This window comes from Chenopodium quinoa, unplaced genomic scaffold, assembly GCF_001683475.1.
Source record: "Chenopodium quinoa cultivar QQ74 unplaced genomic scaffold, ASM168347v1, whole genome shotgun sequence".
NCBI classification, from domain to species: domain Eukaryota; kingdom Viridiplantae; phylum Streptophyta; class Magnoliopsida; order Caryophyllales; family Amaranthaceae; genus Chenopodium; species Chenopodium quinoa.
The window spans coordinates 4,460,869-4,486,976 of record NW_018742914.1 but is presented as its reverse complement, the minus strand read 5'-3'; the positions used below and the strand labels follow the sequence as shown (position 1 = coordinate 4,486,976).

The following is a 26,108-nucleotide window of genomic DNA, read 5'->3' as shown; positions in this document are numbered from 1 at the left end:
GTTTCTTTTTAATGGTCGTGGCCTCATTGGCATCAAACGGATTGCATTTCTTTGATCGGGCAGTATAATGCTCCATAATCTGCACTATTCTCGGGGATCATCTATTGAAATTCAATAGACAGATGATTTGCAATTGCAAATTAAGAGAAAGCCCCCTTATAACTATGTTTTCTTATATAAATGCAGTAAAATACAAAAAATTGTACAAATTAGTGAATAGGGAGTATGTGAATAGTGTTAAAATTCAAAACGTGTAAACTAATTTTGAACGAAGGAAGTATATAATAGTTTTACTAGTCAGTAAAAATTAAGTTAATTTTAGTGAAAACACTTTCAAATTTCTAAATATAATATACATATACTCTGTGCCTTTTATTTTTTGTTTAATGTTCCATTTTACCAAACACGTATGTCGAAACACTAACCACTATTTTTCTCTAATTATATGTTAAGAAAAAATAATTATTCAAAAGTATACATTGCGACGAATCCACAATATATTACTCGTACATAATAACATTTGTAATTTACTCCGTATACATCAGTTAATATATCCAAGTCAAAATCATTTCATAAACAATAATAATAATAAAAAAAAGTCGAAGTGTAACACTTATAAAAATAACACATGCAATACTTCTTCCAATCAAAACATTAAATTAGGTGAACAAAATTAAATAATTGAAATAAATGTATCATTGGTAAGAAAATCATGTAAAGTTGTTACGATTTAAATTTCATAGCTTAATTCGCCCATTTTTTTCACTTACTCAAATCACAAAGGTTTGTTGCAAATAGAGTTGTCAATTCCTTAACTAACCGACTCGAACTTGACACAAAAAAAAAAAACCGAGAGAAACGCAAACTTGACCCAACTCTACCCCATTCGGCTCGAGCATAACCCAAGGTGACTTACTTATACAAGTAATTAATTTAGGTCCCATGCCACGCACAATAATTTTTAAAAAATAATACCCCATATCAACTTTTAAATATAATTGGTTATTTTTAAAAAAAAATTAAAATTCTAAAAAAAAAAAAATCAATAAATATACACACTACTTTGATGTGAATTCTAATCAATAAATAAACAACTATTTTTATTAGGGAAAAATATGAATACTTCCTTGAAGTACATTAAAATATGCCGCAAATTATGTTAATACGTAGTATTATCTATAATAGTCCTAAATGTTTGTGTGCAAAAATATATTAAATATTTTATATCAAATCTTTTTTATTTAAAGTAATTATCTTTTGTTAAATTATATAAGAAATTATTTTTGTACTCCATCATATAAGATTTTATAGTATAATTAATTTTGTTATTGATGATTTGATAAGAAAAAAACGGAGGTACAGTACTTTTACAGGTTTTCGACTGAAACTTTTTCAATTTTGTTTTTTTATAAATTTTTTTGCCGAAGGGTTATTGATAGCCGCTTCCCGCTTCCCAGTTCCAAACCAACCACTGTAAGTTCCCTCTCCTCAGACTATTTACGCATCATCTAATATTATTCCTATTTCAATTTTTACTCAATTACACATTTCCAATTACAATTTCCTACCCTTTCTCAATGTAAATTCAAATCATACTTTTGATAGAATGGATTCTTCTGGAGATAGCAATGCTCTAATTTTGCCTGCTAAGACTAAAAATCAAAAGTCGAAACCAAAATCAAAGGTATTATTTTCTATTGCATAGTTTGTATACTGCTAATTTGTTCACTACATTACTAAGTTTAAAATCAATTTGTTGATAATTTTTTTTTTGGGGTGTTTTAGCCGATTTTAAGCTGTCAAAATAAAAAATTGAGCAATTCTCAGAAAAGAAAATTGAGGAAATTAGAGGTAAATTTACTGTTTAATGACATATTATTGGTTTATTATTATTATTTTTTTTTCTATAGATTTTAATTATGATTGGGGTTTGAATGTGATTATGTAGGAAGAGAAAGAACAGGAATTATTGCTGTCGAAAAGCCTGGAAAACTTAGAGTATGTATATGTAATTTGTAAGATGAATGAGTTTTTATTGGTTTTTATTTTTCATGTTAATTTTTTTATTTTTATAATTTCAGGAAGTATACGATAAGTGACAATGCATATTTACTTCTCCGTTCGTCGGAGAACATTGGTCAGGTGAGTTTTATTTGAATTGAATTATAATACTACCTGCCACATCTTTAATCTATTCGTTTTGACGTTTCATAGCTCCACTTTGTATGATTTCTATTCTTAATTTTTTGAAATTAAAGTAATTTTGCATAGCATAATGAAATTGATTTTGTTTGCCATCAAATTGTTCTCATCACATTAATATATGAGTTTATTGAAAGGAATAGTCCTTCAAAATGGGAATTGGAACATCTTAAATAATTCTTTGATCATGTAAAAATTTTTAGATGTTACCCATCTGTTTGGAACATAGATAGTATAGGATGAACATGTTACAACTTACAATTACAATTGTTCAAGGGTCTTGATTTGGTCTTATTGCTTGATAGGCGGAGACAACGAAGGAGAAGCGTAGGAGGGAAATGCAATTTTCTAAGGCTGGTTTAGATTTACCAGTGAGTGATACGGGGACCAAGAGAAAGAAAGTTGAGTCATGTGATGATGAACCTGATGATTCTCAAAGCTTTCCGTTGGAAGATGCTGATAAGAATGTCACCTACAAACCATTGCTTATTGAAAGAGCACAGACAAATGGTTCTACTTGCTCTGTTTCTTCTCAAGGGGCAGGTGAGCAACATATTGTTGGTGATCTTGGAGGAAACGAGCCTAAAGAATTGGTTCAGGTAGCTAATGAAGATAGTTGCAAAGTCATGGATCTAGATGCCAGGAATTCATCACTCTCTCAGTCTTCTGATTGTGACAAGAAATCTGTTGCTACAACGGTATGTATATCAGCTGACTTATATGGATTCCTGTCAATTACTCTGATTGTTTTCCCTTTCACAGAATATTTGTGATGTATTGTATAATAGTGTTTTCAAGAAGAAGGTGGGGTGGTTCACATTTGACACCATTTCTGCTAGTTTGGAGAAATGAGCATTTGTATAAGCATCTTTATGTGATTTGTATCTGTTTTTTTTTCCCTCTAATCTACTAGAATTGATGTGTCATATTGAGTACTAGAGTGGTGTAATTGCATGTTTATACTCAAGTTCTTGCCGTATTTTGGGATTCCAGCAAAGCAAAGGAGTTTGAGGCTTTAGTTACATATATGTGTTTATCTGTGCTGAGCAGTTGCATGTTAGGAGATCTGAGCTTAAACACACATGATATTTAAATGTGCTCTGTTTGAATTTAGATTTTAAACTCCATCATGCATCTCTTTTTCTAAAACTAGATGGCTCAACAAATGACAAGCCATTAAAATTGAAAATGATAATAGAAGAACGGAACAGGTCTTAGTATTGTATAGAAATATAGAATATAGACTGTTTGATATCATGCTTTCCACTTGGATATCATGTTGAGTTTAAGGATCTTTATATTGCCATTGCCAATGGTGGGCTTTTTTTTTTTTTTTTTTTTTTCTTTTTTTTTTTTAAATATATATTTTTATTTTACAAGCAATATATGTAAGAGTCCAAGAAGCCTTATTTCCATACAGTGAAGTTGTTTTCGCCCTCTTTACAAAAAACACTTTTCTATAATTATTCCAGCATTTATCTTGACAAATAAAATTGTGTTGATGCTTCAGAGTGAATTCAATGATGAGCCTCAAGTTGCTTCTTATGGAACAAAATGCGTAGGAGGCAATCCCATTCCAGGACCTCGAATTGCCCCTACCGTGGTACATGTGTCGCGGCCAATTGATGTGGAAAATGCGAGAATGGATCTCCCGATCATTATGATGGAGCAGGAGATAATGGAAACTATAAATAGTCATAGTAGTGTGATTATCAGTGGAGAAACTGGATGTGGCAAAACCACACAACTTCCACAGGTGAGATGGATAAAGGGTATCTAGCATTTATTGCACATTTCTTTGCTATATCTAATCTTATCCCCTAATTTAAATTGCAATTGGCAGTTCCTCTATGAAGCTGGCTATGGTTCAGGAGAATGTTCCATGAAAGGTGGTGTTATTGGTGTAACCCAGCCTCGCCGTGTTGCTGTGCTTTCTACAGCTAGACGAGTAGCATATGAACTTGGACTTACTTTTGGTAAAGAAGTTGGTTTTCAAGTCAAGCATGAAAAAGGGTATGGAGATAACTGCTCCATCAAATATATGACTGACGGAATCCTACTTCGAGAGCTGCAGGTTTTTAGTTTTCCTACTTACCTGTGCTTTATAACAACAATAATAAATTCATCATATATTACATGGCCTTTTTTTTTTTCCCCTGTGTGTGTGTTATTCATGTCTACATTCAGATATTAACTACATTACGTAAGTAGACATGAACCGGTAGCATTCTAGTACAGTGGGAAACTAGAAAATTGATTGGAAAATGTTTACTTAATCACCATACAAAACAATGGGACAAGATATGGAACATATATACAATAATTAATAAGAGCTAGCCTGTAAAACAATTCTTGTGTCTTTTCTTGTTAAAGTAGATGTGATAGGAGGTGGTGGAGTATTGTTACTCTATTGGTAAGAGTTGATTGATAATTATTGGGCCCTTTCCATTTACGGGAGTGTTTCAATCATTCTAGGACATATGGTAATGGAAACGGCTCTTTTTATCTTGGATAGAGTGATTGTTTGTTAATTTATGCTTCATCTGTTTTGAAGGATGGAATATTAGTGAATAAATTGCACAAAAAATATGTAATTTAAAATAACTAGGATTTAGGAAGCTCTTTGTGGATGATTCTGCACAAAATATTGCCAGCTCCCAACACGAAAAACACTTTTTTGAGCACTGATCCTGTTCAAATGTATTACACACGAATAAAGTGATAGCTAATTAATCCAAGTATCTTGATGCTTCCATTTTGGCCCTGTTTGGTTTGATGTAAAAGGTTTTCATGGAAAATGATTTTTCCTTTTTTTACCATTTTCCTTTTTTTGGTTTGTTAAGGGATGGAAAACAATTTTTCCAAGGGTAGAAAATTCCATACTTAATGATGGAAAAAAATTTCCTTCCCAAAATAAGGGAAACCACATTTTCCTCTCTCTCCTCCTTCCCTCTTTAATTTTACTTCCCTCTCATTCATCCTTACATTTCCACTCCTATTTTTTTATTTTTCTTGAACTTTTCTTGTATGCAACCAAACAAAGGAAAACTAATTTGCAATTGTGTTTTTCCTTAAAAATATGTTTTCCATGAAAACTAGTTTTCCATTGAAAATGTTTTACATTAAACCAAACGGGGCCTTTATGTAAACTTCAATGCATTTCCCATGCAAAACTCAATTTATGACCATATTTGAGGAAGAGCAAATTTATTGTAACTTAAGGCCTTGTTTAGTTCACCTTATTTTTACTTATTTCAGAAAAAAAAAGTTCAGATCAGATCATCGTTTTATGTGCAGTAATCGCTAAATATCTTTAATTTCGTAATGAAAAAAATTATGAAATCATATATTAATAAAATACACATTATTACGAATCTAACAAAACCCCACTTGATATATTTTTTTCCGATTATCATATATTTAAGGTCAAAATTTGGTCAAATCTGACACTCAGATTAGACCATACCGGACCATACCAGACTAGATCAGATTAGATAAGTTCAGATAAACAAAAATAAGGTGAACCAAACAAGACCTAAGCCACTTTGTCGTGCCAGTTTGACTAATTACCTGAAATAATTGAGAACTGCTTTAATTCTTAAAATAAGCCATACCCTAAAATTTAAAGTCTGGTTATATGATAATCAAAAATTTTATTTTTAATTTTTTTTTTTTAATGCATAAATTCCTTTGGGCAGTTACAAGATTTCTGGTGTTACGTTGTTTAACTTTCTATCATTTGATGATACAGATGGGTGATTTCTTGTTGAAGCGTTACTCTGTCATTATCTTGGATGAGGCTCATGAAAGGAGCTTAAACACAGACATTCTCATTGGGATGCTTTCGCGTGTCGTTAAGCAGCGCCAGGTGATTTTTTTATTGAAGTACTTGATTTACAAGAGCATTGAAAATCAGAATTGAAGTCCCTGTTGTAATTTTTCATTGATGCTCCTTTCTGTACATAAGCTGTTATCAATGATTTTTTTCACCTCTTTCTCCAAGTGGCCTACTCTGTGCACGCTTATGGGGAGAGTATGCCATGGCATGGCTCTTCTAATTGCAAGAGTTAGTCTATATAGATAGCCTTATAACTTGTGCACACACTGTATGCATGAGTCTTTCAATCGATTAAATTGGTCTATATACATTCACATCATAAAACTCATTGTGGGCAAAAGCCTCATTTAAAATTTATTAATTTATTTAGTTTTTCTCTTGCTCAATCTCATAGAACTTGTCATATTGCTACAGGAAATATTTGAAATGCAGCAGAAGGTGCTTGATGGAGGGAAAAAAGTTGAGACTAAAGACAGAGTTTTCCCTTTGAAACTTATATTGATGAGTGCTACCATGAGGGTTGAGGATTTCACTTCAGGAGGCCGGATATTCCCTAAATCCACACCTGTTATACATGTATCAGGGAGAGAGTTTACTGTAACAACACACTTCTCAAAGAAAACAGAGCTTACAGACTATATTGGTGAGGCCTATAGGAAGGTCTTAAAAATTCACAAGAGGGGGTTGGCTTCTGGTGGCATACTGGTGTTTGTTACTGGCCAAAGGGAAGTGGAGGATTTGTGTCGTATGCTTCGTCAAGCATCAAAGCAATTTGAAGCCAGAAGGAATGTAGTTAATACAGAGACCAAGACAATTACAATGGATAGGATGGGCCAAATTGATGGGTGTACTTTAAAAGAGATTGATGAAGCCTTTAATTTTGATGCAAGCTCTGTTGAACAACAAACAGACAGGTTTAGTTGTTATGATGAGAGACATGATGAATCAGACAACAGTAACACATATTCTTCCTGCAGTTCGGGGTCTGATAGTGAGTCGGGATTTGAAAGTGATGATGAAAATCTTGAAGACCAGAAGACTTCTGAATTAGATGATAGCATTGTGGATTTCACAGATGTAAACTTTGATTCTTTAAAGGCTTCTTTTGAAGCTTTGGCAGATCAGAGTGTTAAAACATCAAGTAACAAGACAGAACTAAATGTTACAACTCAAGATGTTTGTTCAAACCAGTCTTTCAGCTCAACTAAGAAAAACGGAAAGAAAAAGGGTCCAATTGGGCCATTACATGTTTTGCCTCTTTATGCTATGCTTCCAGCAGCTTCTCAGCTTCGTGTGTTTGAAAAGGTCAAAGAAGGTGAGCGTCTAGTAGTTGTTGCCACCAATGTAGCTGAGACCTCTTTGACAATTCCAGGAATAAGATATGTGATTGACACTGGAAGGGAAAAAGTGAAGGAATATAACCCCGTGAATGAAATGGAATCATATAAAATACAGTGGATAAGTCAGGCTTCAGCCAAACAACGTGCTGGAAGAGCGGGAAGAACAGGACCTGGTCGCTGTTATCGCCTCTATTCTTCTGCTGCCATGTGTAATGAATTCCCAGAATTCTCATGTCCTGAAATTTTGAAAGTTCCTGTTGATGATATTGTTCTCCGTCTGAAATCCATGAAAATTACTAAGGTGAGTTTTCTCTGCATCCATTATATAATAACTAATAAGTACAAGTTTACTTTTGATGATAATTCTGATTTGAAAATTTTGTGTAGTAGGCCAATTAGTCATCATATATTATCTTATTTTTGGAGTAGTAAAATGCCTACTATATGGATTAAGATTAAGTTGGATAAAGATGGTAGATTGAACGCCATATGTGAGTTATCATTCTTTCATTTGAAGATGTACAGACTTTAGTTTGTCCCCATAGTGCGCCTGAACTCTTATAACAGTTCTTTCTTCCACTATTGAATCCTCTCACTCGGATTGTGCGGGAAAAATATGGAGGATAGGAAGAGCCAAATAGATTCATAGTTGGCCAATTTGAAACTTTGAATGGGTTTTTTTTTTTTTTTTTTTTTTTTGGGGGGGGGGGGATGGATGGAAAAGAGAATATTTGATTGAAAAAGTGGGGGTAAAAAAAAAAAAACGTGATCATGTATTCAAGTAAGAGGATAAAGAAGACAAATTCAGAAGGGGTATAGAAAGATTAGTAAAGAACAGGGAGTAAATGAAGAGGGGGTTAAGGGCACTTTATTAACTTAAATTTTCACCAAGCTTAGGGTTATTGACCTCATTTTTTTCGGCTAAAGTTTCAGAACCTAAAAAGTTATTGTCTGTTTTACTCTGCAATAATTATTTTCCACTACAAAATAAAAGTTACATCCCATATTTAACATTTATTATGCAACTTTATTTACTCCACTTTCCTCTTACCCTCTTCTCCCTATCCTGAGTTTTGAACATTTCTTTTGATCCATCATACAGAACAGTAATTCTAAATCTTTGTTAATTTATCAACAAGATGACCAACTGACTTCTACATCTAAAACCAAACCTACATGAATGTTCTCTCATTAATCTCCTCTTTGTTTTTCTCTTATCTCCTTACCTAATCCGTCATAAACTAGTAATGCTTTCAACTAAGGCTGCAATTTCCTGACCAACATAATATATTATATATAGTATTGGAAAATGTTGTTTGGATTATAAGTTTTAAGGGGTGAAACTTTGTGTTTAATGGGTTGAAAATTTTGTAAGTATGTACTATCTGTGATAATTTTAAAAACTTGGTCTATTGATTTATTTTATTAGCTGAATTTTTATGGATTTACTTTGGTGCTGAGTTTGAGGTATAGTTTGGGAATGGATGAGTGAATTGTGGAAAAGAGAAAAGAGGAGGCTGAAAAAAAAGTACTTCGTACGAAATAACAATTTTTTTTTTGGTGTTTGATTTTGTGGATCTGCTTTGGTGCTGAGTTTGAGCTTTAGTTTGGGAATGGACGAGTGAATTGTGAAAAAGAGAAAAGAGGCTGGAAATAAGTACTTCGTATGAAATAACTTTTTTTTTTTTGGTGTTTGAGTGAATTTAAATTCCTTTCCTTTTATGATGTGAACCGTTGCTGCTATTTGGGTAAATAGCAGTTCCATTTGTATGGTAGAGTCCCGGGCCTATGTGTTTCCATAATTATCGGTATTGATTTGTCTTCCTGGGACTATATTTGGTAACTCTATAGTACATGCCATGGAATTTTCCAAAATGACAGCTATGTTAACCCTGGGTGTATGAGTCTGGGGAACTATGAAAAATTGACTTCTATAGTCAAGTAAAATTTATCGCTAGAATTTATTATCCTCAGTCTGTTACATGGAACTACATTAATATTTAGCTGATAGGTTTATGCTAGTTGGATAGGTTAATGCTAATTGAATAGGTTTATGCTAGTTATCTAGTATGTTACCGTGTTTATTCTGCTGATTGTATCTTTGGCATTCTACTCAACAGCTTTGCTAATGTTCTACATCTTTATATTTCTGTATGTTTCAGGTTGTCAATTTTCCGTTCCCAACCTCTCCTGATGCCGCTGCATTAGTGAAAGCAGAGAAATGCTTAAAGGCTCTTGAAGCACTTGATAGTGATGGACGCTTGACACCTTTGGGCAAGACAATGGCTCATTTTCCCTTGAGCCCACGGCATGCGAGGTTGCTCCTCCTTGCAATACAGATCACAAAAAAGGAGAAAAGTGGTGTACGGCCAAATCTAGTTCTAAGTTATGCAGTGGCTGTAGCTGCTGCCATGAGCTCGCCAAATCCTTTTCCTTTTCAGTTTGATGGAAATCAAAAAAATTCTGAGGGAACGGAGATGGAAGATGGTTCTGGTTCTGTCAGCCAGAAAAATGGAGACCAGGATACCAAGCTATCACGGAAACAAATGAAAAAAACCATTAAGCTTTCTCGTGCAAAATTCTCTAACCTTAAGAGTGATGCTTTAACTGTAGCTTATGCATTGCAGTGTTTTGAGCAATCTAAGGATCCATCTCAGTTTTGCACCGAAAACACACTACACCTAAAAACTATGGTAGAAATGTCCAAGCTGAGAAAGCAACTATTACAATTAGTCTTCAAACAGAGATATTGTGATGTGGAGCAAGACTTCTCATGGCCTCATGGAACCATTAAAGATGTGGAAGATGATTGGAGTGTCTCTTCTGATAAGATTCCCCTCTCAGAAAATGAGGAGAACATCTTATGCCAAGCTATATGTGCTGGATGGGCAGATAGGGTTGCCAAGCGTATTAGAGGAGCCAGTGTACTGTCATCTGGAGATAGAAGAATCAATGCTAATCGGTATCAGGCACCCTTGGTTAAAGAAACAGTGTTTCTTTATCGCTCCTCTTCTGTCTCTAAAGCAGCTCCAGAATTTTTGGTGTATAAAGATATTGTTTGTACGAAAAGACCATTCATTCAAGAAGCAACAAGTGTGAATTCAGAGTGGCTAGTGAAACATGCCGGTTCCTTGTGCACATATTCAGCACCTTTGGCAGATCCAAAACCTTTTTATGATCCTCTCCATGATCAAGTATTTTGTTATGTTACCCCATATTTTGGTCCTTATTTATGGGAACTCCCACGAAACAAGGTGCCAATCAAAGATACTCAACAGCGTATAACTGTCTTTGCTTATGCTTTGCTTGATGGTCAAGTCTTACCATGCCTAAAACCCTACAAGTGTTACATGGCAATCCAACCAATCAACATCTTGAAGCCAGAAGCATTGGGTCAAAAACGGGTGGGCAATCTTATAAGCAAGTTGACTGGGTTGAGAGCAATTGATAGCTGTGCCAAGCTAAAAGCAGCATGGAATGAAGATCCTCAGCTGTTGTATTCAGAAATACTGGACTGGTTTCAGAAGGAATTCCATAGTCAGTTTAAAATTTTATGGGAAAAGATGCTCCAAGAAGCTCTTTCTGTAACTCAAGATCGCTTTCCTGGCCGAGCTAAAAAAAGAAAATGCAGAGTGAAAGATTGATTTTCAGATTTATAGATTATGCCTTTTCTTTTCTTCACATGGATACACAGCATCATTTATCTATTTCACTTACTCATGGTAAATACTGAAACTTTTTCACTTCTTCTTTGGTGATCTTACTTTTTGTTTGCAGTCTCATCAAATTATTCTGTTTTTTATATGAATATTTTAATTGACGGCTTTGAAGTTTAACTGCACAGGTATATGACTTAGAGGGAATCTAGTTGTCTGATTTTTCTAACACAAGTACACAACGTAGCTGTGGCTCAGTGATCGTTTCAAACTGGAATCAACTACTTGAGAAGTTGTTGAATCAATTCTGCATATGGCTAGCTTGCAGCTTATTACAGGATGTGTTCTGCCATTTTTGGTTATCTAGTATGCTAATTATTAGAGCTTTGTGAAATGTAATTTATTGTCAGACATGAGTCCTTGATTTGGATAACAAAATATAGCATTAGTTTGAGCTTTTATTGATGATTTTGCATTTGATTTTACATTACTATTTTTCAATCTCATGCAATGTCTGCATTTTTTACTTCTAAACTTTTAAAATCAGATAAAATTATTTACATTATTCTACACCCTTTAAAAGCGCAAACTTCTGCTACTGTTCTCAGGAACAGTAAAAGGAACATTTTGCCCGCTCCTCTTGTTGTCTGCAGGGAAATGGCCTACAGTGTACTTAACCTTATGGTTGCCAGCTACTCGTATTTCACTGTCTCCTCCTTTCCTGCTTTACCATTTTCTTCTTCTATCCTACCTTTCTGGACATTTTTCTCTCTCAATGGTACTCAGTTCATCTCTCCCATCCATTTACAGTAATTTGCTCTTTGATTTTCAGTTTGATTTACGTTTTTGAGGTATTTATCGATTCATTTTCAGGCTCTGAACAAAGATACTAAGGCTGTACCTTCATCAAAGCAGGGTAAACCTGGTGGTGAAAGCAGAAGAAGGTTAATTATTTGAAAATTCATATCTTAAATTTTCTGTTATATAATATATTTTTTTGAATTCAAGATTCATTTATGTTGCTATATTTCTTGTTTGAGTTTTGAATCAATTTAATGTTGTTATTGGTCTACAACCGTAAGAAGAAGGTAAGTAGCTATAACCAATTTAAACTGTGAACTTAGAGAGGAAATCAGTAACTATGCCATGAATGGGACAATATGTTATTGTTGTGAATGGAGGAAAGGATGAAGTTATATGTTCTCTGCTAAGATTGAGTGCCTGGGGTGAAAATTTTGAGATATATGTAAAAAAAAACTACTGCTGCTAACAAGAAATAAGACAATAGCAAACAAAGCAAAAGAAATCTAAATGAGGGAAGGAGGCTGATTGATTAATAAAGGCGGAAACTTTCTTACAATAATGGCTTGAGGCCACTACTCTCTCAAAGTTTCTTCAGATCACTAATCTCTTGATTCTAATACATCCAACAAGCTACCTAAGCCATGCCCTTCTACCCCTTTTTATATGTACAAGCAGCTAAAAAGACAACAGACAAAAGCTATCAAAGATATGCCCACCCCTCCCGCAATACATCAGTCAAATGTTGCTGCTGCACACTGAAATTGATGCTGCTTCACTACCTCTTCTCTTAACAGCTCCTTGCACCCTTTCTTGACCCTCCTACCATATGTTATGATGCCATGTGGCCGAGTCTCTGGATTCATAGCAATAAACCCAAATATATACAGAAAATATGAGTTGAAACCTTTTTTTTCTTTTCTTTTTTTTTCTTTTTTTTTTTTTTGTATTTTGTGTGTATTTATGTGTGTGTGTGTGTGGTATGGTCTTCCAATTCTTCAAACATACGGTTTCTCTTCATGTGAATAAACTATACCAATTGTGGGTATGAGTTTAACATATATGTTATGTTTATACTTTATCATTTTTTAATATATGATTCAATTCAAAAGTCTTTAAAAGAAAAAAATACTGTTTGGCTACTTTAAATTTCTGGATGTTGCGGAATAGTTTGAGTTTTCCATTTTATCTTATGTAGTAGACTAATTTATGCTTTTCAAGGAAGAGAAGTTGTGAGCTGTCATGCCGTTGGTGTAATTCAATTAAATGTTTAACAAGTACTGTTATTGGCTTTCTTTTGTATATAATTGCTCTCTTTTCTCCTTCAGTGCAAAACTGGGCATTCGTGCAGCTGTCATGGCTCTATTCCCTGTGAGAACTCCAATTCAATCTATTCCTGATTGGATCATGCGTGTAATTATTATGTTTCTGAAGCAAACAAAGAGGTATGCTCGTATTACTCAATTTGAAAAATCATTTAGTCTGGCTGAATTTACCATTATTATGTTTTTGCTAATAGAATTTGCATAACTTGTAGGGAACATTCAAAAATGAAAAGAAGTTTCTTGACATCAAAGCGAAGGGGACATTATCTAGGAGCAGCATGCTGGTATAGCGAGTTGAGTGTTGGCTTGCATTCATGTATTAGTCATTAACCTACTCAGGCAATGTAATTTCCTTCGCTTCTGCAGCTGTTTGGGTATGAAATATGTCAAATACTGAACAAGTTGATTGTCACTCCATATGCCCTGGCCTGCCCTGAACAACAACCTGAGGGATGAAAGGCACCTTACTGCCTTACCAGGCTGTGCTGGGTTGGCCTTGGATCTTTTGCAGTTAGAAAAAAACATTGTATGTACCACACTACCACTGTTACAGACTAAACGTTGTATGTTTCAAATAAGTATTAAAAATCTTGTTACATTTTAATCAGATACAGTGCTTCCGTTTACTTATGATTATAATTGGAAGAGTGAAACTGATGTTTCACGTTGGTTAGTTTTGGTATCTTCATAAGTTATGGTTTGATTCGATCAATTACTTCTCTGTTTTGGGTGACAATTTATGGTTCAAAAGGTGTGGTTGGCTTGGATTCTGATTGATGAGATGATGAAATTGCGCTTTTGCAGGATTATGGAATTTGAGATTGCTCTAAAGCTGGATCCCAAGAAAGCAAGAACAAGGAGCTCCAAGATTCACATCAGCACATAGGTAGGCAATCTACCCAATTTTTAGTTTCTGGGGCTAGGGGAAATTTCCTCATGGGATCATGACATTTTTGGCAGAGAGAGCATACTATTGAAACTAAACACTGTTTTCCAAGGATTTGACTCCATAACCATGACTCCATGGAGACTGAGTGTGTGCTCCTAGGCCATGCATCGGTTCCATATATATCCAAAAAATTCAACGATATTATGGAATAATTGTCTTGATCTTTGCATTAAACAAAGGAGAGCTAGAATTTCCAAACTTTTTATTTTTTTATTTTTTTTGGAATAGATTCCCAAACATAATTGATCTAAAGTTTGGAAACAATTACACAAGGTTGCAGTTAATTATGTGAATACTATGATGAAGACACTAGTGATAAACCTTTTCAATTGAGCAAGAAGAAAATCACATTGCTCTCTTTGTTGATAGTTTGATACACATGCTGCCATGCAGTCTTTCGAAGCTAATGTAATAGTTTGGAGGAAGGAGGCCCAACTAATCAATGTAACATGTTATTCATTACGAGTACAGAAGTTAGTAATACTTCCTCTGGTTTTTTTTGGTTTTTTTTTTTTTTTTTTTAAATCGTTGTGTTTGAAACTTTACATTATTCACACATTGTCTTTTCGTAGTATTATATTGTACTTAGGGGTCGTTTGGTAAATTTGTTTGGTTAAAAATGGAGGAAGTAAATTCCCATAGGAATTGTAACTTACCAAAGGGGGGTTGGGTAAGTTAATTCCCATGTTTTAAGGGAAGTCAAAATTCCCATGAATTGGCATTGCCCCCATTTTTACTTTTTTGTGTCAACTAAACAAGAAGTCCAAAATGAAATTCATGGGAATTTTGAATGCCCACAAGATATTAAGCCAACCAAACAACACCTTAGTTTTTTTTGGTGCAAAGTATTATTTTGTACGTGGTTCCTCCTTCGTAGTAGGTATTGTAATGTGTGTAGTTTGACTCGTATATCTAGCAAACCCATTTGCAACCTACAACCTTCATTTCTAGTTGTAACTCTTCCATTATATAGATGCTTGTTTCATCTTTTTTAAATTTATTTTATCAAGTATTTTAGAATTAATAGGTCTAGTTTAGTTCACCTTATTTTTGCTGATTTGAACTTATTATTTTAGTCTAATTGTCCTCTGAAGCACCAATTTCTTTTTGCTTTTCTCCATACTGCATTAATCTTTTATGACAGAATAAACGTCCAATGCTCAACACTAATATATACGAGTTCACATAGAAAATCTATCACTATTCACTTAATTCCTTATATGGTAAGGACACTAAGGCCCTGTTTAGTTGTTTATATTTGCTTATCTGAATTTATCTTATCTGGTCTGGTCTGAAATGGTGTGATCTGAACTGATTGTCTAATTTTACCAAACTTTGACCTTAATTGTACGATAATCTGTAAAGAAAAAATATATCAAGTGGGATCTTGTTAGATTTGTAATAATGTGTATTTCATTAACATGTAATTTTCATAATTTTGTCATTACGAAATTAAAGATATTTAGCGATAAAAAACTGCATATAAAACGATGATCTGATCAGAACTTATTATTTTTACCTGATCTGATCTGAACTTATTTTTTCTGAAATAAGTAAAAATAAGGTGAACTAAACAGCATCTAAGGACTAGGGGAATTTGCAAGTTATTGATGAATATATTTGTGGGATGGATTTAATTTTGTTGAGTTTCGTTACATATTATGTTGCCAACCTGGAGGACGATGTTCTATAAAGCCACAAACGGAGGCATTACTGTGTCATCGACATTATTTCCAACAATTAGTTCATTAAACTCAGTTACTCACATTACACTGTTGAAATCATCCAAATATTCTAATTCATTTCCTCATCATCAGTGTTCAAGTTAAAGGCATTTGTTTAGTTTTTAATTTTGCAAATGAAAAATCTTTTAATGGCACTTCACATCGTGAGACTCAAAATTTTGAGTTCAAGTCACTGGCATTTGGTTAGTTTTGAAGTCAAGGCCAGACCTCTAGAAGACTTATTAGACTTCCACCAAAATCTAGCTAAGAGGCGATTAATACGGTCAGCAATAGTTTCAGGAGGCCTAAAAACTGATAACACATGATTTAAAGAAGCTATGACCACCGTATTAATAAGAACTAATTTAGCTGCTGCCGACAAATGACGAGAGCTAAACGCAGACAACTTTTGCATCACTTTATCGACCAATGGCTGAAACTGGTGACACTTGGCTCGACCCAAATCCACCGGGAGACCCAAGTAAGTTCTAAGCGAAGACTTAGCTTGCATTTTCAAAGCAGAACTTAAGAAGTCACGGTAATCTTGTGGAGTATTCGAGCTAAACTTAACGAAAGATTTTGAGCATTAACCATCTGACCAGAAACAGTACAAAAACGGTCAATCACTCCCAAGAGCTGCGAACAAGCATCAGGTGTCACCTGGAAGAAAAGTAACGCATCATCTGCAAAGAACAAATGGGAGACTGAAGGAGCACGTCTAGAAATACGTAAACCTTGAAACAAACCAGCAGTCTCAGCCTTTCGCAGCATAATCGAAAACACTTCCATACATAGAACAAATAAATAAGGAGATAAGGGATCCCCTTGACGTAAACCACAAGCCGGCCGAAGGACAGAAGAGGGCTTGCCATTAATAAGGATCTGGTACGAGACCGTAGAAACACATTGTTTAATTAGCTGAATCCAATAAGGCGGAAACCCAAAAGCCTTAAGCACATTCCAAAGAAACTCCCAATTAACCCTATCCTAAGCTTTGTTCATATCTAATTTCAAAGCCGCAGAACATAATCTTGAAGTAGAGGAATTCATATATGTAAGGAGTTCATGCGCAATAAGACTATTATCTGACATCAAACGACCCGGCACAAAAGTCGATTGTGCCTCCGAAATCAAGAGAGGCATAATTTTCCGAAGGCGAGCCGTCATGCATTTAGCAATACATTTATACAAAACATTACACAAACCTATCGGCCGAAACTGGGAAGGAAATTCAGGATGGTCAATCTTCGGTAAAAGGACCAAAAAAGTACGGTTCCAGTCTTTGAGCATATAACCTCGGGCAAAAAAGTACTAGATAGCAGAAGTAACCTGATTACCAACCACCGACCAGTGCGATTTAAAGAAACCAGCAGAGAAACCATCCGGTCCCGGAGACTTATCATTACCAATATGGAAAATTGCATCCTTAATCTCAACTGTAGTAAATGGAATCATTAGTTGTTGTTGATGAAGGGAAGATAATGAGGGAATGTCTAGATCATCCCAAAACTCAGGAATAGAAGGCGCAGGAATTTTCTGACAATTATATAAGTCCGAAAAATGAGCAGTTAAAAGATTCTCAATCTCCAAAGTGTCAGAAATCCAAAGTCCTTGAGTATTCTTTAGGCTAAAAATTTTGTTCCTACGCCTACGCTCCTGAACCGAAGAGAAAAGCAGACGCGAACTAGTGTCTCCAAAAGCATCCCATCGTACTTTAGATCTCTGTTTCCAATATAGAAATAAAGTATGAGCTTGGGAAATTTTCTGATCACGAGTTTGAAGGAATTGAGAATCCCCAGAAGCAGAAACCAAAGACTGAGCCTGTATTCCCACAAAATCCTGCAAGTCTTTCCAGTCAATACCCCAAGATCTTTTATGTTCCACGCACCAACGCATCAATCTATGTCTAAGATGCACCAGTTTTTGGGATAAAACAAACATCTGGGAGCCTAAAAGATTATTATTCCAAACATCCTGAATTAGAGAAGAAACCTCACTAATCTCAAGACACCAATTCTCAATACGGTAAGGACTTTTCTTAGGAGAATGAGGAAGAGTTTCTTTCAACACAATGGCCGCATGATCCGAGAATAGGATGGGTTGATGAATAATCAAAGCATCCGGATGATTTTCTAACCAAGAACTAGAAGCATACCCTTTATCAAGTCTTTCAAAAGTAGGGTGTCTCAATTGGCCATTAGTCCAAGTAAAAGGAGTACCCATAAAAGGAATGTCAATGAGCCCAGAAGCTATTTTCCATTCTAAAAATTCAAAGCGACCAGGGATAGAAGGGGATCCTCCTAATTTATCAGATAAATACTCAACTTGGTTAAAAATCTCCTAACAAGACAGTATCAGGGTAATGGTTTAAAATTTGTGAAAGCTCATCCCAAACACCCGAACGTAAAGCAACATGAGGCGACCCATACACAAATACTACAAATCTTATTGCTTAACCAGGTACTACAACCTTACAAAAGATAATATGAGGTGAAACTAAAATAGGTACAACTGAAACCGGGGTGAACCAAAAAACTACCAAACCCCCACTAAGGCCTATAGCATCCAAACCACAAAAACCATCAAAAGCTAGAAAGGACAGCTTATCTACAACAACATTTACAGTTTTCCATTAAAAACATGAGATCGATCCCAAAAGAGCGGACTAACGAGGACACATATGGAACTTTAGGGGAGTCCGCAGATCCTAGACCCCTACAGTTCCAGGCTGCCACATTCATGGTGGCATTGGTGGCCCAGTCCGGGGAGCCACCTCGCCCTCAAAAGAAGAGGAGTCCGAAGAAGAATCAGAACCCATAGAAGCTCCCTTACGCTTCTTAAACGGCTAGAGACACGAGAAAATAGCAGAGTTTGCATCCCCAATGGTCAGAGGCGGAGTAACTGGTTCATGGGTAGCTGCCGAGCGTTTGCGAGAACAACCTTCTTTCACTCAAGACCATACTTTGTCTCCTTTCTTTGCTAATTTAAGACATAAAGGCTGCTTTCCCTTAACTTTCTCCACCTTGATTGAGGCAATCGAGCTGGAGAGGAGTGAACCGAAGGATGGGAAGAAATTGGAGGTGAGCAGTCCATGGGCACTGGGATATCCATATCCACCACCGGGGTAAACTCGGAGGATTCTTGGTTCAAAAATGGTTGCACATGTAAACCCTCAATCCTACCTGATGAAGAATCCGCTATATAACCAGAAGCATTCCCTCGATTTTCTGAAGCCATTGCTGAATTTTCTGGAATAGGGGACGGAATGACCAGAGGAGTGTGCGGAGTATCTTGAGAAGAGCCACCCATCCAGTGGCTACAACCCGCTCCATACGGGTCTGGGAACAACGGCCCTATCGGCGGGGGAGAGAAATGAATCCCGGGCGGAATATTAGACTTAGGAAAATTCCGGCCATATCTAGCATAAGGATCCGATTGAACAAAACCCGAAGAAAAACCTTGAATCGGATCACCTGAAGAAAAACCTTGAATCGGATCACCCACCGGAGCATACTGACGAAGAAGTATACTATCCAATTCACCTAATTGAGAAGTCGAATCATGCTGTTGTTGTTGCGCATTTGTAAACCGTGGGTCCATATTGATAGGCCCAGAATTAAGTCCAACATCACACATAGCTGGATCCACTTGATTAATTGGGCTGAATAAGTGAGGCAGCCCAGTTTGTGAAAGGATAGGATATTGGGTCACAATAGTAGAACTATTAATAAACACGTGATGCTGCTGTCCAACTGAAGAAGAATTTGAAGATGAGACAGATTCAAAAGCACTTGATGTCTTGTTAATCGCAGAATCATGAGGTGTCATAATTTCATTAACATTAAACTGATGACCATGAAAAATTTGATGAGGCAACCTCACCGCTCCATGTGCAATTGGATGACTCTGACCCATGTGATCTAAGTGATTGCATTGAACTTGTCCATTAGCTAAAGGATTACCTTGAAAGGTGCCTTGAAATCCTTGTGCATGAGAGAAGGTAAATCTATGAGGAGCATGTGGAGCTTGATGACGTGGCAGGGGCACCTCTAAGGGAGGCTGTTCAGCCCGGAGAACACCTTGCTTCCTCTTCCACACCTCATCCTCCACCCCTCAAAAACCTCCAGGAGTGGGATTTGGAAACAAACCAGGTGACGACCTAGCTGGGAAAAAAGGCGGAGAATCACCAAGATCATCGAAATTAAAGGCTGAATCCAAAGGGTGTGAATCCCCTGAACTATTCGAATCACTGTCATCATTATGACCACCATACTGTAAACGTGTAGTCCAAACCTCCGGAGTCGGATGAATACCACGAACTAAATTTGTATATAACGGAACATCCGTAGGGCCAAATAAAACATGTGCGCCGCTTTCGTGGAGGTGACGATAGCGACGCTCTAAATGAAAATTGACTTCATCTTGTTCCTTAAGACACGTTGTCCGACCGTGTCCGACAAAACCACACTTTTTGCAAAATCTCATTATTCCTTCGTATTTAAATCGAACCCACGTTGCACGATTTCCATAGGTCTGAAAATAACAACCAGGAATAATAGGAATAGAAAGATTAACAAGTAATTTAACACGCGGTCGAGGTATAGGAAACTAACCTTGAAGCTCTTCCCTATCTGTTATTTCACCAACATGAGCAAGAACAGATTCAGCTACCATCGGAGTGGAGTGTTGAATCGGAAGGCCTTCAACCGTAACCCACATATCCACCAAGTGTAGGTTTAAACTATCAGGAACCGAGTAACCACAAAGGCGTTGGAGCACCATGAGACTGCCCTTGAAGTGAACCCAACCCCTCATATCCAGTTGAATCGCATCTTCCTCCGTGCCACAAAAGAAAATGAAATCAGAACCATAAGGACGTACAACCACCGGAGATCGAAGATGCCAAAAGCGCGAAACTAAACGTTGTACCAACGAGAGTGAAAATTCACGATTGTCCCAAAATCGACCAATTATACAGAAATTCCAATCCAAAAAACTAGTTTCATGGAAAGGAAGAGGTTCACCATTCACCTACCCTATGAGGATAGATGAAAGTATTAGGAAATTCATAATCACTCATCTTGACTAAGAACTGGGAATCTCACTAAATTATAACAGCGCGGGAAATTAAACTGAGGCAAAGAACAGATATGGAAAGGAAAACGAAGTACAGAACTAAGTCGGCTAAAACAGAGAGGATTTTCTCTCAATAAGACTTTCTCTCTCTAGAGACTTTTTTTTTCTTTTTTTTTTTTCTTTTCCCAAGTTTCCTCTTCCTTCTTCTGCTTCCATCCATCTCCTCGAGGTTTAGGGGGTTTGGGAATTCGTCATGTACCCTCTTTTAATTCTTCTTTGCTTGCTAAGCAAATGTGGCGTTTAATTCATAATCCACATCTTTTAGTTTCGAGGATTTACCGTGCTCGGTATCCTCATGTCATAGGCTACAAAGCTACTACTTCTCCTTCCCGTCCTTCTTGGGGTTGTCGAAGTTTGTTAGAAGGAGCTCGCACTCTTTCTCAGGGAATAATGTGGAAAGTGGGCTCTGGCAAAAGGGTCCGGATTCTGGAGGACAATTGGGTTCCGGGTGTTTCCGTTCGTTTTAAGGATTCAGCTCCCCTAGTGGGTCTTCCTTCTTTGGTTACGCAGCTTATTGATCCCATTTCCCATGCTTGGGATAGTACGTGTATTTGTCGGCTTTTTCCTTCTTATGTGGCGGATTCTATTCTTGGTTTAGAACGACCTCGGGAAGAAATGGATGATTTTGTGTATTGGAAATTCACTCGGGATAGGACGTTTTCTACTAAATCTACGTATGCTCACTTGATAAATCATACCTGTGCAGCTAGTACTTTGTTGGCCCCTGTCATTCCGGGTTGGTGGAAGAAATTTTGGGGTCTTCCGATTTTACCAAAGTGGAAGATCTTCATCTGGAAAATTCTCCATAACGGTCTTCCCACGGCGGCAGTTTTGGCCTTAAAGGGTATTCCCGTTGATACTACCTGCGTGTTTTGTCATCACCATTCTAAAACAGTTTCTCATATTTTTCAACAATGTGATTTTACTTGCTTGGTGCGAGCTACTCATCATCTGGAGGCAATTCGTTCGTTACCTATGGATCGAGACTTTTGTACTTGGTTAACTGCTACTATTTCCGAGTTGGCAAAGGCCAAGAACTGGAATGGTTTGGATGACCTTATATCTTTTTGGTGGGCTGTCTGGTTAACTCGTAATAATCTTCGATTCCGTTCGGAGGTTTTTTCTCCTGCTGGGGTTTTTGCAATTGTTGCTAATTGGTCTTCTAGGAGTAAGGAGGCCCGAGAATTATCTGATCTTTGTCAGGCCTCGTGTCCTCCAGGTTTTGGTGGTCTTGTTTGTTCTTCTCATCATGCTCTGGGTTTTCTTCAGCCGTCTTCCCAGTATGATATTAGTCTTGCCTTTGATGGTGCTTAGTAGGGATGGCAATGGATATGGACCCGACCCGGATCCGTGGATCCAGATCCGTTTTTCATGGATCTGGGTCTTCAAATTTCGGACCCGACGGATCTGGGTCCTGCTGGCAAAAACGGATCTGGATCTGGGTTTGGGCCCTAGACCTGGATCCAGATCCGTGGACCCGTTTTTTTATTTTTCCTATTAAAAAAAAACTAAAATTGTTTGTTTCTTTATTAAAAATGTTGATAATGTTAGTAATGATAAAAATTAACCCTTTCAAGAGATGAATTTTGGATGCTCATATTATATACATCATCGTTGTTTTTTCACTAGCTCATATGTAACATCGTATTTTTTTTTTTTGTTTTTAATTTTAATTCAAAATATGAGTGTATAAGTTGGTTAATTTGGGGTTCAACTTAATAACCAACAATGTAAGTTTGAAATAATTTTTTTGACCCGAACATTACATTTTTTGCAAAAAATTAGGCAAAATATATTGGACCCGTTTTGGACCCGGACCCGTTGGACCCGACGGATCCGGATCCGGGTCTTCATTTTATAGACCCGACGGATCCGGGTCGGATCTGGATCCTACATACAAAAACGGATCTAGATCCGGGTCCATCCGGTCCCGATCCAGATCCGACCCGTTGCCATCCCTAGTGCTTGGACAGCCATGGATCAAGGTGCTGGTATGGGTTGGTTCTTATCTTCCGACTTATCTTCTCCGTCTGTTGGGGGAGGGGCTTAGGCAGGGTTTGCTTCTTCGGCCCTCCATGCTGAACTTCTTGCTTGCCTTTTGGGTTTACGTCATGTTAAAGATAAAGGTTTCACAAGTGTCAGGGTTTTTACAGATTGCAGTTCTGTCCCGACTCTGATTGACCGTTATACAACGGATTCAATTTATGTTCTTTGGGTTCTACGTGAGATTTGGCAGATTGTTCGAAGCTTTTCCAGCTGTTATATTCAAAAGGTTTCAAGAAGGGAGATTGATTATGCTCATTTTCTGGCCGGCCTAGCTCGCCGTCGTCATTTAATTTGTTCTTGTTTTTAGTTTATTTGTTCTCTTTGTCAAAAAAAAAAAAAAAAAAAAAAAGAATTTGCAAAAGAAAATTCATTTCGTGACAGTTGATATCCTAGGACTTGAAAATTTTCCCCCGTGTTGCAACCTTACAATTTTGAATCATGTTTAGCTTAAGGATGGCCAACTGATATCTCTATTTTATGTAGTATTTTACTCCCGTTCCTTGGTCATAATTGGTAGTGTTTTTGGCTCTTTTGAGTCACTTTTATTACTAATTTATGTTTTCTAGTGTATTCGTAGTTTTGGTTGACTTTTGTAGGGATTTGCACTTTTGGAGCATTTTTCCAGGATTTTATGAAGCTACTAGAGCATTGGAGGAGTACGACCTCTTCTCGTAGCCCAAGGCCGGTTAGAGTAATCAAACCGGTGATTAAGGTCTCGACATATGAGATACCAAGGCATTTGGACCGAGTATTCAAGACACGAAGAAGAAATCCGGATTGGGCCGAAGAATTGGAGCCCAATCGAAATCCAAGAATGTGCCCAAGTGGCCTTGACGGTCTCGCCCGAATGCGCGCCCAGGCGGGGCGGAAGAAGAAAAGAAGTCCTTCGCCCAAGCTCGCGCCCGATGCAAAAAGGCGGGCTTGATCGGGCGGTGTGGCGCCCGACCGGACGTGTGTCTCTGAAGAGGGTTTAGGCGTCGTTTAGTTTTATAAGTTTAGGATTTTCTTGCTTAATATAAATACATTTTTGTAAGCAAGTTTAGGATCTCTTTTATCTCTTCTTTTTTATTTTCTCTCTCTACTTAGTTTTATTTTCTCTCTCTAAAACTTTACACTTTGTTCTTGATTCAACCCATTATTTCCGTTAACTTTGGTAACGATTTCTTCTTTATTAATTTTAGTAATTTTATTTCTTTATTCATCATGTCTTGTTTAATTGCTTTGATTAGTTTAGATTTAATTATGCGCGAGTAGTTTTCTTTCTAGGGTTTATGGGGATCCATAAATAATATGAAGGGGTAATTTATTATTGTTGATTGTCAATGCTAGATTAATTTCCTATTGATTGATTTAATGCTATGCAACTAGATTTGCGCAGGTCTTTTATGTATGAGTTTAGCAATATTGATCGAGAGATGAGAATTGGTATTTAGGCTTAGTTTCAATAGGCGGGTTAATTTATAAATGGTTAAGTCGAGATGAGATTTAATATCGGTAGATTAATTCTGTGATCGTAATACGTAGCGAAAGCTCTTTATGATCTGATTAATTGATGCATTGATGATTGATTATTATGTTTTACCCTGAAATGTTATTTATTGGTGAAACTATGCCCTAGGCCTTTATTTCTTGATTTTCTCTACCCTATCGCTTAGATTAATTAGGAATAGAAAGACTTGTTTCCCTGTGGATTCGACCATACTTCCCTATCTGCATTATTTAGAGGATTTAAGAATTACTTTTGATTGGGTGATGCGACTTTAGCCTGTCACCCACAAAATACATTTTCAACAAAATGCAATTTTAAAATTGTCCCCTCATTATTTAGTTATTTGTTTTTATTCATCATAAGCATGTACAACAAAGTGAACCAAATTAAAATTCTTGTTTCATCAAATCATTTAGAATGGTGGTTCATGCCAAAAGAATTTCATATGAAGTTTTTTTTTTAACTTTAATAATCTAGAGGGAGTACAATTATAAGACACTTTAAGCTCACATTTTTTTCCCAATAAAGTTACCAAGTGCTCACCTTGGAACATCACATCGTTGAACGTTATACAAGATAGAAAATGTTGATGTTTGTGATCCATTCTACCATTTCGTCAAGGGGTGCTAATACAAGAGGTTTGAACTATGATTCCATATTCATCAAAATATGACACAGATGCATTTAAACTCATTTCAATTATCATTTCTCACCAACATGTACCTCAAACTTGTCGTTCAATCATGGGATACTCACATGTGTTTTATACATTTCAAGTTGTCAACCCCTCCCTTCACATGACAGACCTATTAGAGCTCATGTAATGCGCTTAAATCGAATATCATGTTAAACAAGGGTCTGAGTTTACACTCATTATCAACAAATAAAAACTATTTAAAAGTAAAAAAAGGTTCCACCATCTAATCTATATATTATTTAATAGTTAATTTTTAAACTCTGAATCACAAACTTCTAAATCATCAATAATTTTCAAATAACCTTCAAATAATTTTCATCTCTCCAAATTAACAATAAGAAACCCAAAATTTTCACTTATACCTTTTTCCAAATAACCTGCATTAGTATGGGTTCACTCCGGTTATAAATTTCAAAGGTGAAACTTATCTTTCTACATCATTCCAAGTATCACTTGGATCCAACAAAAATATCTCTACCAAAAGCAAGAAAATCAAAACCATATATATATATAAACGGTGCTTTTTTGGTGTGGACGGCCACATCCTATAGCAAGTTAACTCACACCAAAATACTGATCGAGTATTCTTTGGTCCACCGAATAACCCCTGACTAATCGAGTATTTCTTCTTCGACCAAGTAAATTCTAACCGTCCCAATAACCCTAACCACACCGTATGACTAACTACAATTTTATTTTTTTTAAATAAATAAATAAATAAAAAACACAAATACCCTATGAGGTAAGGCAAATCACGTGGTAAGAACCAATGAAAGATACAGCATGGGCCGCCATTGGCCCGTGAAAATATATTTTTCTTTTTTCTTAAAAAAAAAAAACTTTATTTTATTTGCCCACGGTTTTACTACTCCTTTTTGTCAACACTCTCCTACTTTAAATTGTTT

At 36.3% G+C, this 26,108-nt stretch overlaps 1 protein-coding gene and 1 long non-coding RNA gene across 4 annotated transcripts; both read left to right on the top strand.

Annotated features, from left to right (window-relative positions):
• The first annotated feature begins 1,310 nt into the window (after nucleotides 1-1,310).
• On the top strand, nucleotides 1,311-11,996 carry LOC110727943 (ATP-dependent RNA helicase DEAH13-like). 3 transcript variants are annotated; one of them, XM_021907536.1, is made up of 13 exons: nucleotides 1,311-1,473; nucleotides 1,606-1,684; nucleotides 1,786-1,851; nucleotides 1,949-1,998; nucleotides 2,082-2,142; nucleotides 2,508-2,900; nucleotides 3,713-3,958; nucleotides 4,046-4,276; nucleotides 5,954-6,070; nucleotides 6,455-7,681; nucleotides 9,543-11,102; nucleotides 11,225-11,814; nucleotides 11,910-11,996. In XM_021907536.1, the coding sequence occupies exons 2-11, from the start codon at nucleotides 1,607-1,609 to the stop codon at nucleotides 11,022-11,024; spliced, it is 3,951 nt and encodes a 1,316-aa protein (XP_021763228.1). In that variant the 5' UTR covers nucleotides 1,311-1,473; nucleotide 1,606; the 3' UTR covers nucleotides 11,025-11,102; nucleotides 11,225-11,814; nucleotides 11,910-11,996. The 3 variants fall into 3 exon arrangements, with proteins under 3 accessions (XP_021763228.1, XP_021763230.1, XP_021763229.1); XM_021907538.1 differs by having other exon boundaries at nucleotides 11,212-11,814; XM_021907537.1 differs by having other exon boundaries at nucleotides 1,311-1,684.
• Nucleotides 11,997-12,768: 772 nt separating this feature from the next.
• On the top strand, nucleotides 12,769-14,971 carry LOC110727944. Its single transcript, XR_002512603.1, has 3 exons — nucleotides 12,769-13,282; nucleotides 13,375-13,688; nucleotides 13,967-14,971. It is a non-coding gene; the product is annotated as an uncharacterized LOC110727944 (long non-coding RNA).
• Nucleotides 14,972-26,108: the final 11,137 nt, after the last annotated feature.

Excerpts from the sequence above, each read along its gene's own strand:
- LOC110727943 (XM_021907536.1), top strand. The coding sequence starts at position 1,607 with ATGGATTCTTCTGGAGATAGCAATGCTCTAATTTTGCCTGCTAAGACT. Across the intron at positions 1,685-1,785 it reads AGTCGAAACCAAAATCAAAG|CCGATTTTAAGCTGTCAAAA; the intron begins GTATTATTTTCT and ends GGGGTGTTTTAG. Across the intron at positions 4,277-5,953 it reads TCCTACTTCGAGAGCTGCAG|ATGGGTGATTTCTTGTTGAA; the intron begins GTTTTTAGTTTT and ends TTGATGATACAG.